Below are 17,286 nucleotides of genomic sequence, written 5' to 3'. Positions count from 1 at the left end.
CACTCCTAGAACTGAATATGTTTTCTATAATTCTTATTTTTATTTTATTCCTCACTGCAGAAGTAGGTGGCATACGGTTTATTTTTTGTTACTGAAGTATTTAAGTTGGTTCCTTCAGTTAGCATAGGGTGGCAGAAAATGATCTTTAGAAGTGTTCTTAATTACTGAAGAAATAAAATGATATCCATGTTAAAATTATCTGCTACTTTTAATTTTAGGCAAAGAAGACAAGAAGTCCAAGTTGGTTCGAAGCCAATCTTTCAGTACTCAAGCACTGCATCCAAAATACAGCAACATAGACAAGTGTCCTAAGTATCTTTATCTTCATTGCTTACCTCATAGGCATCTGTTTACCTAATAGGCATATCTTTTGAATTATATACACATGAATCTGTAAATTCCCTTTAAGTTAATTTAGGTCACCTTTTATCATGTCAAGAAAACGTTTTTCAATATGAGCTGCTAGTTGTAAATGAGTATATTTCTTAAAGTTCAGCATAACTTCCTCTTTTTTTTTCATATAAGCTTAGAAATTTACCTCTAACACTGTTAAACAGCAACTGATACACAATTTTCTTTTGTTTTGTTTAAGTAAAAGCTCTAATACAGGATATACATCCTCAGTATCAGGAATGGGAAAGAGTTGTATGTTATCCTTTAGTGGTAAGTAGCTTATCATATTATATTTTACATGATTTTTGTGTGGGGGTGCTGAATATATGGGGCCTCTTAGACAGACAGACTGCAAGATACTGTTTTCCTTAACATAGAATGATAACTATCCTATTAGACAGACAGACTGCAAGATACTGTTTTCCTTAACATAGAATGATAACTATCCCACTAGACAGACAAACTGCAAGATACTGTTTTCCTTACCATAGAATGATAACTATCCTACTAGACAGACAGACTGCAAGATACTGTTTTTCTTCCCATAGAATGATAACTATCCTATTAGACAGACAGACTGCAAGATACTGTTTTCCTTAACATAGAATGATAACTATCCTATTAGACAGACAGACTGCAAGATACTGTTTTCCTTACCATAGAATGATAACTATCCTATTAGACAGACAGACTGCAAGATACTGTTTTCCTTACCATAGAATGATAACTATCCTACTAGACAGACAGACTGCAAGATACTGTTTTCCTTAACATAGAATGATAACTATCCTATTAGACAGACAGACTGCAAGATACTGTTTTCCTTACCATAGAATGATAACTATCCTACTAGACAGACAGACTGCAAGATACTGTTTCCTTACCATAGAATGATAACTATCCTATTAGACAGACAGACTGCAAGATACTGTTTTCCTTAACATAGAATGATAACTATCCTATTAGACAGACAGACTGCAAGATACTGTTTTCCTTACCATAGAATGATAACTATCCTATTAGACAGACAAACTGCAAGATACTGTTTTCCTTACCATAGAATGATAACTATCCTATTAGACAGACAAACTGCAAGATACTGTTTTCCTTAACGTAGAATGATAACTATCCTATTAGACAGACAGACTGCAAGATACTGTTTTCTTTAATGTAGAATGATAACTATCCTATTAGACAGACAGACTGCAAGATACTGTTTTCCTTAACATAGAATGATAACTATCCTATTAGACAGACATACTGCAAGATACTGTTTTCCTTAACACAGAATAATAGCTATCCAATAGGATTGAGCACTTCAGTGCTGATCTATTTATTCTTCTTTTTTTCAGAGTCCTTTTTTTATTTTGTTCCAATATTGTTTAAAGTGACATTTAGTAGTGAGAGTAAAATGAGTTTAAAACTTCTTGGTTGGCGTTTTGGATGTCATAAAAAGATTGCTTTTTGCGGTTTGCTTCTACTTGTTTTGCTTGTGGAAATGGATATTATGTGTAACTTCTACTGAATTATGGGGGAGAAATTGCTGTCTGGAAATGCCTCTCTCTCTATTTGCTGTTGAAGAGTTTGAGTAGTTAAAAATTGGGAGGAGATGAATTCTTTCTAATAAAATCTGCCATTTTCTCTTCACAGCCACTAGACATTGGACAATTATCTGCTAAATTTTAAGCAGCTAAAGGCTGGACAATTAAATCCCACTGTTTTCATATCTTAAATGTATTAATCTTCTCTTCTAAAATGTGCCTTCTATTTATTTTTATTTAGTATTTTCATAAAAACACTTAAAGAATTCTTAAGTCAAAACTGTTCCATTACAGAAGGTTAAACTTCTGTCAAAGGAAACACACCACTACTGCCCAGGGAAAAAATTGTCTCACTCTTTTTGCTTTCCATGTATTTTTCTCAGACAAAATTATTTGTCTAAACTGCAGCTCTTTATTTCAGATGATTCATTCCGGACTCATTCTAATGGTCATAGTGGGAATGGTACCTTAACTTCCAGTTCTTCTCGCAGCTTATTTAACTCATCTGACCAAAAGAACAGTGGAAACAAGGAGAGCCAGTCCAGAAGGATGAGCATGTAAGTGGTTGATGAGTTTAAGTCAAGCTTATGGGTAACATTTACAAAGGATACTGAAGCCATGTAAAAGGACACTGAAGCCATGTAAAAGTAAGCCTGTATTTATAATACTTCTGCACCCAGGTTTTGAAATAGGAAAATAGCAGGGTAAAAATGTAAGGAGTGCAATTATAAGTGTTTTTAAGATGAAGTTCCCTTTTAATTACTCTTCAACGTGGTTTCTTCTGCACATTTGCATTCAGCTGGTACATTATGGGGAGGGTGGAGTAGGACAAAGTGAAGATTAGTGCATTTGATACATAATAACTACAACTATAATCATTTAGCTACCTGTAGTTACATAAATAGAATGTATGTATTGTCATATGATTTAGTTTTTCCTTTTTCTTCATTTTATGTGCTCATATATGTTTGTGCATTATTGTATCACGATGAATTTTGAGAATTACAATGAACTGGTACTGCTACTTGTTATTAAGGCTGCCTTCTTTGGCTTACTGTAACCATTTAGACAAAATTAAATGCTAGGCATCTCCCTCAGACTGGTTTTCTTCAAGCATCAGCCTAAACTGCCCAGTATTTTGCAATCAAAGATGAATTTGTGTGCTCCTGGGAGGAAAGTGTAACAGTCATGAAAACTGCTGTGATGTGTACTTAGATCTCTGTAGCAGCCAGTTCTCTGCATATTCCTTTTATGCTATAACTTGTTCTAATTTCCTGGTGTTGCACTAGCTGTAATCTTAGGTGCTCAAATTGAGGTTTTTCTTTGCTGTCAGAGATTGGCTAGCTCAGTCAAGGCAGAGCAGAGGAAAGAAAGGAGTCAAATATATCAAGAAAGGAAGATTGTTTGGGAAAGCAAACTTTAAGTATAGTCTAAACTAGAACTAGAAGCTGAAAAGTACAGAGAAATTCAAACTGGGCCTTGGAAGTCTGAATAGGTATTAGAGACCAATAGGTATTAGAGACCAGAGATAAAAGGAGTCTGGAGAATGTGAAGCTTTGACTTGCTGGTCAGAGATAATGGACTTAAGATTTGAAATTCATACCAGATAGGAATGAGGGAATATCTTAGACTGCTTTCCCAGGTATGAAGAGGAAGCAATGGAGATAGTGATCTCTTGAGAGGTCCTTTCTTTCAGGTCAATAAAGTATCTGTATGAACTCATATTTTTCACTTCACTGTTTTTAGATTCCTTTAACAAAATGAACCAACCTCCCCCTTTACTCACAGATACAAGTTACGACAATTCCTGAAATGTAAAATCAAATACTCAAAAGTTTAGGAAATTGAGTTCTCTTGAACAGCTACTTGCATGGGTTATATTATGATTCAGTCTCTTGCCGTGTGACCACGTAGCAGTTTTCCTACTGGAATTTTACCACCTCCACTCTACAAGATAAATTTGCTCTGGAATTAAATCAAGATTGCATAATGGTCCCTCGTTCCTAGAACAGATTGTCTTTGTAGAAAAGGTTGGAAGGTAAATACAGAATGAAGGTGGACTGTTTGTCACAGCAGAAGTACCTTAAGATGCCAAGTCAAATTACACTCTGCTCCCTGTTTTCTTCAGGCCGCTAATGCTTTCTTGTAAATACTTCCAACAGTACTTACTTCAGATGCTGTATAGGTGATCATTTACTTCAAAGTACATGATTTCAAGCCCAGAGGTTAGATTAATAGACATACTGGTATTTCCAGCAATTCATAAAGTAAATAGGACATGTATCTTGAGCACATCAAATAACACAGTTCCATACTTTCAGAGGTTGTGTGCTCAAATCCCCACATGCTTTCACCCTAGTCACTGTATACCTCTATTCTCTGTCTTTGAAGCCAGCAAATCTATTGAAACGTTGTAATTTTTGTTTTAGTAACCATTGTATAAATCCCACTTACTCATCAGTCTCACACGGATTTGGAGAAAATAAATGTATTAATATTCACAAAGCAGCTAGATACAAAGATTAAATGGATATATTTTTTTTACATCACATAAAAAAATTTCCACATTTCAAAGGTTTTTCTGTCTGTCATCTCAAATAAAGCTGATGTCTTTAGTTTGGATACAAAAGATCAGAAAAAGACTCACACAGATCAGTTTGTATCTTTGTGTTCAGGCAGGAAAGCAGAATGTAAGAGAGTCAAGCCTACGATCTCAGTGTACCATCCCCAAGTGAATAGGTTAGCAGCAGACTGTTTGAAAGTAGGTATCTGATCAAACACAATGATCTAGGTATCCTCATTGGTTCACAAAGTCCCTGAACTGCATAGTGTCAGAAGACAGGAGGATATACTAGGGCAAGAAAAACGTTTTTGGGGGAATGAAGAGCAGGCTTAAAGGATGACCTACATTTAGTTTTGAATGTGAGTTTTAATCTTCTGTGTTCTTGTGGGAAAACACATCTCTCAAGCTGGTATAAAGTCTGATGCATTGTAGATTCAATTTCTCTTCTGTAACCTGAACCCAAACTTAATTGTTTTCAAAATGGAGCAGCTCCTTAAGGAAATATTAAGTACAGGAATGGTTGGTGGTAAATGCATTCATCCATGTAACCTTATTGACCACAGGGGTTTAGATATACCTCTTTTATTTTTCTTTTGTTCAGAAAGTCAGTACTGGTGCTAAATAGACACATACTTAAAATACAAATGAAGTCAGTTACAAGGAAACATTATTTTCTAGATTGAGTGAAAAGAAAAGCATATATCCAAATATATACAAGCAGTTGATGGAAACTACTCATACTGAGAAAATAGCTTGAAAATTGTACATTGAGTGGTACATAGATGCTCATGAATGAGTGTCCCTCTCTGATCTCACTAAGGCAGAATATTTGTGAGAAAAGAATAACTAAGTATATATTTATACTATACCATTGTGTAAATTAACTTATGTGCTGGTCAGATATTGCACTGACAATTGTAGCAGCTGTAGTTTGCTGGCTCTGCAACATGAGTAAGAGGACTTCTATGTTCCTTTTTCTAAGTAATTATGTGTGTTTTTTCAAGAATGGAAAATTGAACAGTAATATGTTCATTAATGATTAAAATACCAACAGATACAATTAATGATTCTTAGTTCATGGTGATGCATATTTTGACAAAAAAATATTTAATTACTTAAGTCTAATCTTTTCTCTAAAAATAATCTACTGAATATTAGCAAATGTTCTCTTTTGACAACGTTGCTTGCAGGGATGAAGAATTTCTGATTTCATACAATCCTGTTCTTGTGGGAATTTTTCAAGACCCAAAGCTACTTTGTTGGAAAACTGACTTTTTTATTCATGAGTTCAAACATTTTTTAGTCCTGTTTCAGAGTTATGTGTGCCAATTAAAATATTTTCACTTTCTGAAGATGATGTAGAAGCAAGGAGAAAACCCCACCAGCTCAGTAAATAATGATCTGGGAGTCATAAGCAGATGAAAAGATAATTAATTTCAGTGTCATTTTCAGGATTTTAGGTAATACTGAGGAATAGAAAATGCAGGAATTATGCTAAAGGTGCACCCCTATAACTTCATGGTGAAATAACCAATGAGATGAATACCTGCTTTAAGCACCTATAGGAACAGAAAAAAATCACAGAGAGCACTGGTTGAATATTTTATCCCACAAGAGGCCTTAAGTCAATTTACATAGCAAGTGTGCTCTTCTGATTTTCTGCTGAAGAGTTGTAACCATGACTGCTTGTACCACCTTAACCATCTCATTGAGAGGAATCTCTGCATGACCTGTAGGAAACTTAATGGAGAAGTACACTCTTATTACAGTATCACAGTATCACAGTATCATCAGGGTTGGAAGAGACCTCACAGATCATCAAGTCCAACCCTTTACCACAGAGCTCAAGGCTAGACCATGGCACCAAGTGCCACATCCAACCTTGCCTTGAACAGCCCCAGGGACGGCGACTCCACCACGTCCCTGGGCAGCCCATTCCAGTGTCCAGTGACTCTCTCAGTGAAGAACTTTCTCCTCACCTCCAGCCTAAATTTCCCCTGGTGCAGCCTGAGGCTGTGTCCTCTCGTTCTGGTGCTGGCCACCTGAGAGAAGAGAGCAACCTCCTCCTGGCTACAACCACCCCTCAGGTAGTTGTAGACAGCCCTCAGAATGTGTCCATTTGGTTTTTTCAGTGGATGCAGTAAAGCAGCTAGTAATTTTTAAAGCACAGCAACAAAGAATTACATGAAAATGTTGCACACAACAGCAGTGTGTTATGCTTTGTTACTTGATGATACTGAAACAACATATTATGTGTTTCTTCTTTTGTATGAAGAAAAAACAGAAAATCAAACTCTTAGATCTTCTGGGAGAGAAAAAAAGAAACCAGAGACTGGTGAAGCAACATTCTGGTGTGAAAAAGTGGAAGCAGCAGGTGGGACTTTATAATGCCTGGAGTGAATAAAAAGCATCTTGTAATGTTAAAACTTTTTAACTTTTAAATAAAACCTGTAAAATATGTTCCCATAAGTAATGCAACAGTTGCAGAATTTTAACATTGTAGTGAAATGTTAGGAAATGCAACTTCAGCTCTGTGCTCTTAACTGCTGCAGCTAAAGAGAGGATTTTGTTTTCTTCAACTGCGCCTTTGTAGTATAAATTCTTGGATTTAGAATGCACATTTCCATTGCTTAATTGGCTTCTTTACAGTTTTTAGCAATTCTTAGCACCCATGTTTAATGCAAGGAGTAGAAGGAATTGTTACAATTAATGAAAAAGTAATGCCACATTTTAAAGAACCTTCAAACCTGATTTAAGACCAACAGTCCAGAACCATTGATTAGTCTATATAAAGATACATAGCCTTCAATAGCATTGTGCTGTGAGTTTGGAAGTAATCTTTCTACAGGTAATAAGTAAAGTTCATAAAGATCCTGTGTAAGTTCAAAGCAGTCTAAAAGCAATGTCTCGAGATGATACAAAAAAGAATTTTATTTCCTAAGTTTTGCTGTATAAAAACTTGTTTTAATTTTTAGTATTTCAGATTGTATTTTCACTTGAATAATTTATAATGATGAATCTAGTTTTTGATCAGCTGCTCTTTCAAGCTGTCATGCTTCAGTGATGTCATCTGCATTTGTTTGTATCAATGCCAATGTTTCTATCAAAGTTTGTCTGTGGAAAACATGCAATTCTGTTTAAAAAATATATATATTTATGCCAATACTTGAGATAGAGCCTATGAAGCTATTGTCAGCTTCTCTCTTTCAAAATAGAAGCAGCATAAATATATTGATGTAAGAAAGAGGTGTTTTTTTAGACTTTATTGGTGTATGATAAAGATGATCTGATATATGAATGCATCTGCGTGTGTGGTTACTTTTTATAATGTAAAAATGCAAATGATGATTTACTCAAAATAAAGCCTAAGACAATGCAATGCAGTGCATGTTCTTGAGAAAAAAAAAAAACAACTCAGAGCATCTTTTATAATTGAAATAAATAACAGCATTTGCCTACAGCAGGTATTTATTTTGCATAGCAACAATGTTAGATGTATTCAGCTGTGTGTGAAATACAAAATGTGTCTTTGGATTTAGCAGTGTTTAACTATCTGAATTCTTAAATTGCACTACAGCTGGTTTTAGCTATGTTCTTTGTCTTTAGTCACAGACATTGTTTGAGTTCTGTGGAAACACTCAAAAGTTTTCAGTTCTGCAGCCTAGTGTAGGACCTTTAAAGTCAGGCATTTCTTTAAAACCTTTTTCAAGTATTACGATGTTTAGCATGCAATATTGGTGCAGATACATGGAGGGCCTATGCTGGCTCCTCCCAAGTTCTGCTTTTGTCTTATTCATGAGAGCATATACCACAAGTTCCCCAAGGCACAAGTAACTCAACACAACAGCTATGCTGCTAACCCGTGGGCCAGAGGACACTGCTCGGTCTGTTCTCAGTCTGACTTCTGGCAGGGACCAAACTCAGCTCAGCAGTACTTAGCTTGCAGAAGAGACTCAAAACTGTGTTTGACCCTCAGATGCCTTTACTAGAACAATGCAGGACATTCAGTAAGCTAGGAGACTTGAATCCAAGCTTTTTCTCCCCTTAGTAAGCAGGGAGTGAGTTCATTTTTTTCTTGTTGGCTACATCTGTCTGTCTTTTTTAACTGATTAATTTATTTAATGCTGATAACACATACTCCACTCAATCACACTGCTATGTATTAAACTCCTGCTGCATAATCTTTACATGCACTGTTTAGGTGGTTTTTTCATCTGCACATCTTCCTTGTGCAGACTTCTGCTGCCTTGTGCATGCTTTCATCAGTCCTTCACACTACAGATCTCCATCCCAGCAGTCTCTTGTGGGCTGCTTTCTTCTGGGTTACTTCTGTTGGTCAACAGTGATACTTTTGAACCCACTGTAGCAATTGTTCTTACCTGAAATTTAGAATAGCATCTGAAGGTCAACTGTACAGTGATAATTGTGTGGTTTTCTATTGCAACATTCATCTTGCTAATCATTTAGGAGTCAGAAGGAGTGTTTGCTCTTTCTAGGTGCATTCATACTGCAGCTGGAGCTTAGGTTCGATGCACCTTCACAGTATAGTCAGACACCAGAGTCTGCCTGCTGAATCCTTTGATGAGTGGCTTACACAGCAAGCGTCTGGGTACTGGAGGCAACTGAAGGGATCTTTGAGAGATGTTTTACCAGCTTTATCCTGTAATGTACCTTTTGTGTATTGTCGTAGAAGCATCTGTCTATAAGCATTTGCTGATAGAAGAGCTAAAACGTTCTGTGATTTTGAAAACTCTTCTGCCCCCTCCTGAGCAGCTATTTTGAGAAGACTGTGAGCAAGCAGAATAGCAGGTAGATCTGTAAGTTACATATAGCTAGAAGTAGCTTTTTGTGTTGTTTCATACTTTATACTTAGGATGCTGATGCTAACAAAATTTGCTGTATGTTAAGGAACTTACTGTTCACCTGAAGGTGCTGCACTGCTTCAATAGAGGGAATTGTTTTTAGATGCTGGAAATATTTTTGCAACACCTTTTGGATTTTAGGATCAAGTGTGAATACAATTATTCCTCTTTTATGGAGGCGTGTTTTTGCCTATCAAGGTCTGTCTTCATTCAGGCATAGAGTTGTATTACATAGTTCACCCTGATAGCTAGATAATAATACATGCAAAAGTTTAGGGTTTAGGAGAAGCCTAGCTTGATGTTACAAAGTAGTACAAATTCAGATTTTCCAGGTTCTGCATTTTTAAGAACTATTTTGTGTTTGGCAGAAAAAAAAAAAGCAGCACATCATGTACCCTTAGGAAATGAGGGCATTTGAGATTTTGAATAAATACTTTGAAAGAGGTCACACTCCAGGCAATGTAGACTTCATTGCAGATTCAGTTTAATTTCTACAGTAACAAAGATCTCTAGCCAGAGGCTGTAAATTGTCTTTTAGAGCCTGTTTCTGGTTTTTGTAGGTGGCAAAATTCTGCTCATGTTGAGGTCAGTAGGCTCGTTGCAGAAGTAAATAACATTGAGGAATATCAAGCTACAGCATTTTGGCATGCATTTCCTGAATATTTTGGCATGAGAGTCTCTGATTTTCATTCAGCCTTGTCACTAGAATTTTGGGGTTTGAAAGTTCAGTTCTGTGTTTTTTGTTTTTGTTTTTTTTCACTTGCATGGTAGATTTTACAAGACATGTTCTTGTCATACTGTAGGATAGCCAGTGTTACCTTTGTTCACATTTCTGTTGGATCAACCACCCTGCCAATGAAAAGTAATGTTCTAAAAGTTTCTTCAAAGATCATGAAAAGGAATGGTCGGTCCACTTTGATGGTGGGAGGCACTGTGAATGCAGTTATTTCTGACCCACTGGCTGCTGTAGCCTCAGTTCCTTCTTCATCCACTTCAATTACTGCCTTTTGGACAACCTGAAATGCAATATAGAAGTTAAATAGTGACAGACACAAATACTAGAATGAAGAATGGTTTTCAAAGTGCAAGGGGCCTGGGTGATGAGCACAATTTGTGGAGACACCGTGAAGGCAATGCCATTCACATCACCTGCAGGAGGAGAGGGTGGCTCTGAGAAGGTCCCTGCACTCCCCCTTCCCTCCTATACACCTCATGACTCCCCACAATGCTCCCATCTCAGGCACAACAAGATGGACCCTATAAATCTTAAGGGAGTTCCCAGTTTTTTAAGAAGTGGATTTTTTACCTCAAAGATGGAGTGTGATGAGAACTGGGTCTTTGCATCTCTTCATGGTGAAGTTCTTCACCATGAGAGTGGTGAGAGCCTGGAATGGGTTGCCCGGGGAGGTGATTGAGGCTCCATGCCTGGAGGTGTTCAAGGCCAGGCTGGATGAGGCTCTGGCCAGGCTGATCTAGGGTAGAGTGTCCCTGCCCGTGGCAGGGGGGTTGGAACTAGATGATCCTTGTGGTCTCTTCCAACCCTGACTGATTCTATGATTCTATAAGGCATTTAGTTGAAGTAGGCTTCTATTAAGGGTAAAAATGAGTATGTCTGTGCAGTTTAGCTCAGTGTTAAACTGGTGTACCCATAACCTGTCTGCTGCAGCAGCAGAAGAGTTAGTATAGCCACCATGACACCAATACTTAAAAATGAGTATGCTACTTCAGGTGTCATTGTGCTTTTCCACATTTCTGAGCATAAGTCTCAGTTAGAGATTTTGTTCTTGCAGCTGGTAGCATGAAGCAACCATTACATCTGTACAGTGCTCATTGTTGGTATTTAACTGTAACAGGGAGAGTTTCTCAGAAGTGGGAGATGTTCTCATCAGTCACAAACACTGACTGGCTGGATGCACCATTTGCAGCTGATTTTGTGAGTGCTTAGATGGATGCACCAATTTGGGCCTTTTTCCTGTATATTTCTAATTAAGTGTGTATAGCAATGAGATGCAGTCCTGGACTGGTCAAAGGCCTTTCTTTCCCACTGAAATTGCAGCCTGACACAATCTGATTTCTTTCCCATTTTGTTATTTGAGCCTGCATAAACTTCTTAATACTTCCCCTCTGTTTGGTCTGTATTGATGAACTGCCTAGTCAGCTAGTAGCATTCCCAGCTCCCAGACTCATGGGAATGATTAATGTGGAGACAGTTGGAGGACTTCAGCAGTGTTGAGCACTCTGCTAACTGTTCTTAAATAATAAGACTGACTATCATGATCCACAGGCACAGAATGCTCCTCTGGCACATCATAGCTGATGCACATATTGCTTCTAGTATCAATTAGCTGTTACTATTCAAGTGTGGTTTGTTTTTTTCCCACTTTTTTTCCATGATAACAGAGTAGAGTTAACTGCTGAGAATCATCATGGAATACTTGTATGATCAAAGGGAAGGGAGGAAAGTGCTGCAGATCGACATTGCATTTCCCAACTGAAAATCACTGCCATTTTATCCAAGAAATGATTACTTTTAGGATATAAAAAGTCATATTGTTAAATCACATCTGTAACAGCAGCACCAGTAGCTTAGACAGTTCTTTTTGATAGGGTACAAATTCATGAGGTGAAGGTGCAAACAAGACCATGCCAGGCTCATTTCAGTGGTGCCCAGTGACAGGACCAGAGTTAAATAGGCACAAACTGAAGCACAGGAGGTTCCTTACCAGTAAAGACTTCTTCACTGTGAGGGTGACAGCACTACCACAGATTGCCCAGAGAAATTGTGGATTCTCCTGCCTTAGACATATTGAAAACCTGTCTGGGCATGGTCCTCAGCATCTGACTTGAGGTGATGATGCTTGAGCAGGATGATTACAGAATCACAGAATGGTAGAGGTTGGGAGGTGCCTCTGGAGATCATCTAATTCAACCTCATAGGTATACTTAAATCAGGTTGCACAGAAATGTATCTAAATAGGTTCTGGAATTCTCCAGAGAAAAAGACTCCACAAACTCCCTGGGCAACTTGTTCTATTGAGCTGAACCAGATGACCTCCAAACATGTGCAGATTGCATGTGCTTGGCAAATTAGTTTCTTTCCTATTAGTGTTGTTAGAAGTGTATATCACATAGTATCTTGACTGGGCTATTTACATACTATTGTAATTCAAATAGCAAATAATTTCAGAAGGCTTACCTGTGAAACTGCTACATATCCTTCATCTGTGAGGTGACCAAGATCTGCAGTACAGGTAAAGAGATTTTTAATTCCAAGAGTGTGAAGCAATTTCTTCATTTTGTATTTCTGCTCTAGTTTGAACTTTGGAAATGAAATATCCACTTTTCTGTGTGGAGAAAGGAAGAGAAGTTCAATGCAAAATTCAGCTGTGTAGACCACTTGGCTGCTGAAATGCACCCTAGTCAGGAGTGAAGCTTTACACAGAAAAAGAAGGGGCAAAACCTAAATAGTGTCTGCTGGAATTTACATTTGCAGAGTATCACCTCTGAGCTGTTGACTGCCTAAGATGCTAGAAATTGTTTCCTTCTCTGTATAAAATTCTTCCACCACTACTTACAGTGCCTGGATACCAGAGTGACACGCTAATTTATTGACCAGTGAAAATTTATCTGATTTTATCCATTACTTCACATTTGCACTGACAGTAGAAGTTTCATACTCTGTGTATCTAAGTGTATTGTGCACTGTGTCTGGCAGTGCACAATTTAAGGAGAGAGCGAAGGCCTAAGGAAGAATTTGGAATGACTAGATTGACTATATCTGCAGAGGGATAGACATTTCTAACTGAACAAGCCAACCCATCACCTCAGATGAGGTGATGAATGGCACCTCCTGCCATTAAAAGGTATTTAGAGTGGGCTATTGTTAGGCCAGTAAAGGATCCCTACTCTGGAGATACTAATGCCACAGAGGTGCCAGCATGTGAAAAAGGTTAGGAAAACCAGCTAAACTTTGTTGTGTTTTCTTGCTTTGTATCAATAGACAGGGAATACATTAAGGCCAGTAGGTGTCAAAGAAATACCTGGTTTTCATGTTTCCAAGCCAGGATTCCACAAGCTCCATAGTCAAATGGTCTTCAAGTGAAATGTAATCTGCCTCCTTTTCTGGGATGACAACCAGCATGTGGGCTTTCCCTTTGTAGGGCAGCTTTATCACAGTGCATCTTAGGTGCTCATCAAAAGTTGAATTAACTTTATCTGACTTGAACATCATGGGTACCTGTACACTTCTGTATTTGTTTATGTGGAAAGTCTCCATTTCTGTGAATTTGGGATTAAAAGGATAAACCCATTTGCCTGAAGAAAGAAAGAAAATAATTCTGTGCATTCAAGTGTGGTCAGAAAAATATTCAGAAGCCCTCTAAAAAAAGTATGTTTTCCCTGTCTGGTCGATGTGAATGTCAGTCGCGTCTGGGATAAGCAGATGACAATTGCAGTACGTGTACTGGGTGTGCTTTACATTTTTTACACCAGGGAAAGTATGTCAGTGACAAAACAAACTCCTCTCTTTCTAATTAAAGGAAGGGAAATATTTTTCTGAGGTTGAGTAGTTGCCAGTGAAGTTCAGAATTGATATTCTTATTGTTAATTGAATGCCATGTAAGTACTAATAACATGACACCTTCTCCAGAGTCCTCTACCAGCTGTTCAACATCCTGTTTCTATATTAATTATGCAATCTTTTAGATGGGGCTTCAGCAGAGCACTGATTTCTAAGATGCACCAGAATATAACCTCTTCTGTACTAATTATGCTGCTCTCTGCCACTGCTTTCAAACACAGCCACAGCTATTTATCTTTTTTCTCTGATTTTCTACCAGGGGAAGTAATCTTGGCAACAGACTTCTGTGAGAATAAATCTAGTCCATAGAGAGGCTGTATGGCTGAGGGGTTATTTTCTGTTCTCATGTGTGCGTTTATTTCAGTGGGGTTTCCATGTATGACACCTGCTGAGTGCTTTGGACTGGAGTAGTGACTGTGACTGTGGGTTCTCCACACAGCATTCCTCTGTTACCCTTATCACACTAGCTCTTTATCTTTGCTTTTTACCTGACTGGGTGTCTCTGGCTTCTGTGTGGCTGTTTCAGAGTAAAGGGTGGGCTATGGCTGCCTGTCACTGCCAGGACCTTCTTTAGGAGTCCCTTATCTATCTTCTAAACCAGTAGTCAGAAAGACTCTAGCAACAGAAAAAGGAACATAATATATTTGTCAGTAGCTGACTTCTCCACAGAGCAATCTCTGCCCATCACAGCTATTTTTTTTACCCTCACCTTGTAAGGTGGTATAATGGCATACTTTGTTTACTCCAGGGAGAAAGATTCTCGGCTGAAATAGAGAATATTCTTTTGGTTTTATGATTTTGTGCAAAATCAGACAATGATTTTATGCCCAGTACCCAGTTCCAGTACCCCAAAAAATGTTCACAGTTAAGGCTATTTTAATTAGTGAATGAAAATTAAACATCCTTTTAATAATAAAAAGGGGTCGTTTGGAGATGGATTGACAGAGGTTGGGGCAGAGCTTTTTGTTCTCTTTGAGGTTCTGTTGCATGGAAGAGAGTAAATAATTGTGGTTCCCTATCCTGAGAAATAATGCCCTATTAAATACTAATAAAATGAAAGTGCATCTAGATAGGGACATGGGGATAACAGGGCTTCTTGACTTCATTTAAACTTCCTCTAATGCAACCAAAGTGCTGATTCTTCTAATAAATAATACTTCTGCAAAATAAAGCCAGTAGTTACCTTTAAAGACAACGTAGTCCACAAGAAGCAGTTTGTTATGGTGGTCAAGCTCTTCAAAAAGCTCTGGGATTTTCCCATGAGTCCTTCTGTTAATGTTTTGATTTATGACAGACATTGCCTGTGTAGAGTTTTGAAAGTCCACTCTCAGAAAGTCCATGTCAAAGTACTGTTTTGATAAATTGAGGAAAGACTCCTTGAGTCTGAAGTCTTTTTGGATGAAAGAAAGAGTACCTTCCACAAGGAGTTCTTCATTCATGGTGATGTTATCTTTCAGTTGTTTAAACAAAGCTGGTAGGTGATGGTGATCTACTCTGTCCTTCAAGGCATGGAGGTTTAGACCTTTTACTATTTGTCTGTGTGTTTCCCCTTTAGCTGCCAGCATATATGTGATCATGAGGGCTGATACAGACAGGGGAGAGAAGATTACATTGTTGTCATGTGTCATAGCAATTTTTCTGTAGAGGTTAAATCCAAAATTTGCAGTCTTTTCAGTGAGGTTGTAAAGAGTGAAGTCTTCGACACCCTGGTCTTCAAAAGGCTTAGAGAGGTTTTTACGATGATACCACCACTCTTCAGAAATACTGACAGTTTTGTTTATGTGCCAGGAATTATTCTCTTTGTCCTTCCTTGGAATTTTGGGTTTGATGCTAGCCTGGATGGTTTCCACACACATTTCACTTAAGAGAAGCAGGTAAATTCCTGTTTTCATGTTGACATCCAGTAATGAGCTCTTTTTTTTCTAGTTAAAAAATGGAGAAAGAAAAAAAAAAGGCATCCCAATGACTTTTTAGTTTGTTCTTCTATTCACAATGCAGAAAGGTCATAGACATAGAGATGTGATCTTTCTGTGTCTTCAGAGTATATGCTCTAAACCTGAGATCTGTTTCCTATCTGATAGGTCGTAGAATCATAGAATCAACCACGTTGGAAGAGATAGAATCATAGAATCAACCAGGTTGGAAGAGACCTCCAAGATCATCCAGTCCAACCTATCACCCTGCCCTATCCAATCAACTAGACTATGGCACTAATCCAGTCTTTTCTTGAAGACCCCCAGGGACGGTGCCTCCACCACCTCCCTGGGCAGCCCATTCCAATGGGAAATCACTCTCTCTGTGAAGAACTTCTTCCTAATATCCAGCCTATACCTACCCTGGCACAGCTTGAGACTGTGTGGCACAACTTGAGACCTATCCCCCAGCCCTATCCAGTGAACCAGACCATGACACCAAGTTTAAGTCAGTGAAAGATAGAAGTTTCCAACATCATTAAGTGAATCTAGAAGGAATGCCATGATCTTCTGGTATTGGTGGTTCACATCAGAAGTATTTAACTGATTTTTCCCTTGCTAACTTGTAATTCTGCTACAAAATGAAACCCAAATTATCAAGTACAGCCTTTTTGGGCCTGTGTCTCATCTTCTACTCCTGCAAAACAGATGCCAGCGCTCTAAAAGGGAGAGTTCTAGGCAAGCAGTTTTTATCCTCTCGCTATAGGTTATTTAATACTACCATTCCGATCACTCTCCAGACTACATGCCATAGGAGTCCCTGTTCTTTTATGGTTCACTGTCAAACAAATGCTGAAGTGGCTTGGCCGTTTTTGAGTCCTGCCTGAAAATACCACGTTTCACTACCAAATAGCACAAGGATGAAATACTTGTTCTGTGCTGAAAATTACAATATTTTTCCCAAGTTGTGATTTCTGAGCTATGTTGCTACAGTGTCTCTCATCATTCTCCAACAAAATACTTGGAGAACTGGGCACACATACATAAGATACAGATGATTGTGATCAATGGTGCAACGTCTAGTTGGAGGCCTGTGTCTGTTGGTGTTCCCCAGGGGTCAGTACTGGGTCTAGTCTTGTTCAACATACTCATCAACCACCTATATGAAGGAACAAATTGTAGTCTCAGCATGTTTGCTGGATAAAAAACTGGGAGGCGTGGCTGACACACCTGAAAGCTGTGCTGCAATTCAGCAAGACCTGGACAGGCTGGCCAGCTGGGCAGAAGTGAACCTCGTGAAGTTCAACAAGGGCAACTGTAGAGTCCTGCAGCTGGGGAGGAATAATTCCATGCATCAGTAGAGGTTAGGGATGGACCTACTGGGAAGCAGCTTTGTGGAGAAACATCTGGGAGTGCTGGTGGACAAGAAGTTCAC

General features: G+C 38.3%; 2 protein-coding genes across 6 annotated transcripts in view; one reads left to right on the top strand and one right to left on the bottom strand.

Annotated features, from left to right (window-relative positions):
* The window catches only part of PPP4R4 (protein phosphatase 4 regulatory subunit 4), a 72,711-nt gene extending 64,835 nt beyond the window's left edge, over positions 1 to 7,876 (top strand). For 4 of the 5 annotated variants that reach the window (XM_064142344.1, XM_064142327.1, XM_064142314.1 and 1 more), the window contains 4 exons: positions 219 to 312; positions 593 to 663; positions 2,356 to 2,491; positions 6,773 to 7,876. In XM_064142344.1, coding sequence (XP_063998414.1) covers positions 219 to 312; positions 593 to 663; positions 2,356 to 2,491; positions 6,773 to 6,797 — 326 coding nt within the window. In that variant the 3' untranslated portion in view covers positions 6,798 to 7,876. Of the gene's footprint in view, positions 1 to 218; positions 313 to 592; positions 664 to 2,355; positions 2,492 to 6,772 lie in introns of those variants that run through there. The other variant, XM_064142321.1, reaches the window with a different exon arrangement.
* Positions 7,877 to 9,903: 2,027 nt separating this feature from the next.
* SERPINA10 (serpin family A member 10) lies at positions 9,904 to 15,854 on the bottom strand. The gene is made up of 4 exons (XM_064142363.1): positions 15,122 to 15,854; positions 13,400 to 13,673; positions 12,556 to 12,703; positions 9,904 to 10,375 (listed from the first exon to the last, which is right to left on the bottom strand). The coding sequence occupies exons 1-4, from the start codon at positions 15,828 to 15,830 to the stop codon at positions 10,184 to 10,186; spliced, it is 1,323 nt and encodes a 440-aa protein (XP_063998433.1). The 5' UTR covers positions 15,831 to 15,854; the 3' UTR covers positions 9,904 to 10,183.
* Positions 15,855 to 17,286: the final 1,432 nt, after the last annotated feature.

The sequence above is a fragment of the Pogoniulus pusillus genome, chromosome 1, assembly GCF_015220805.1.
Source record: "Pogoniulus pusillus isolate bPogPus1 chromosome 1, bPogPus1.pri, whole genome shotgun sequence".
NCBI classification, from domain to species: domain Eukaryota; kingdom Metazoa; phylum Chordata; class Aves; order Piciformes; family Lybiidae; genus Pogoniulus; species Pogoniulus pusillus.
The sequence above is the reverse complement of the archived record's forward strand: the minus strand, read 5'-3'. Positions and strand labels throughout refer to the sequence as shown.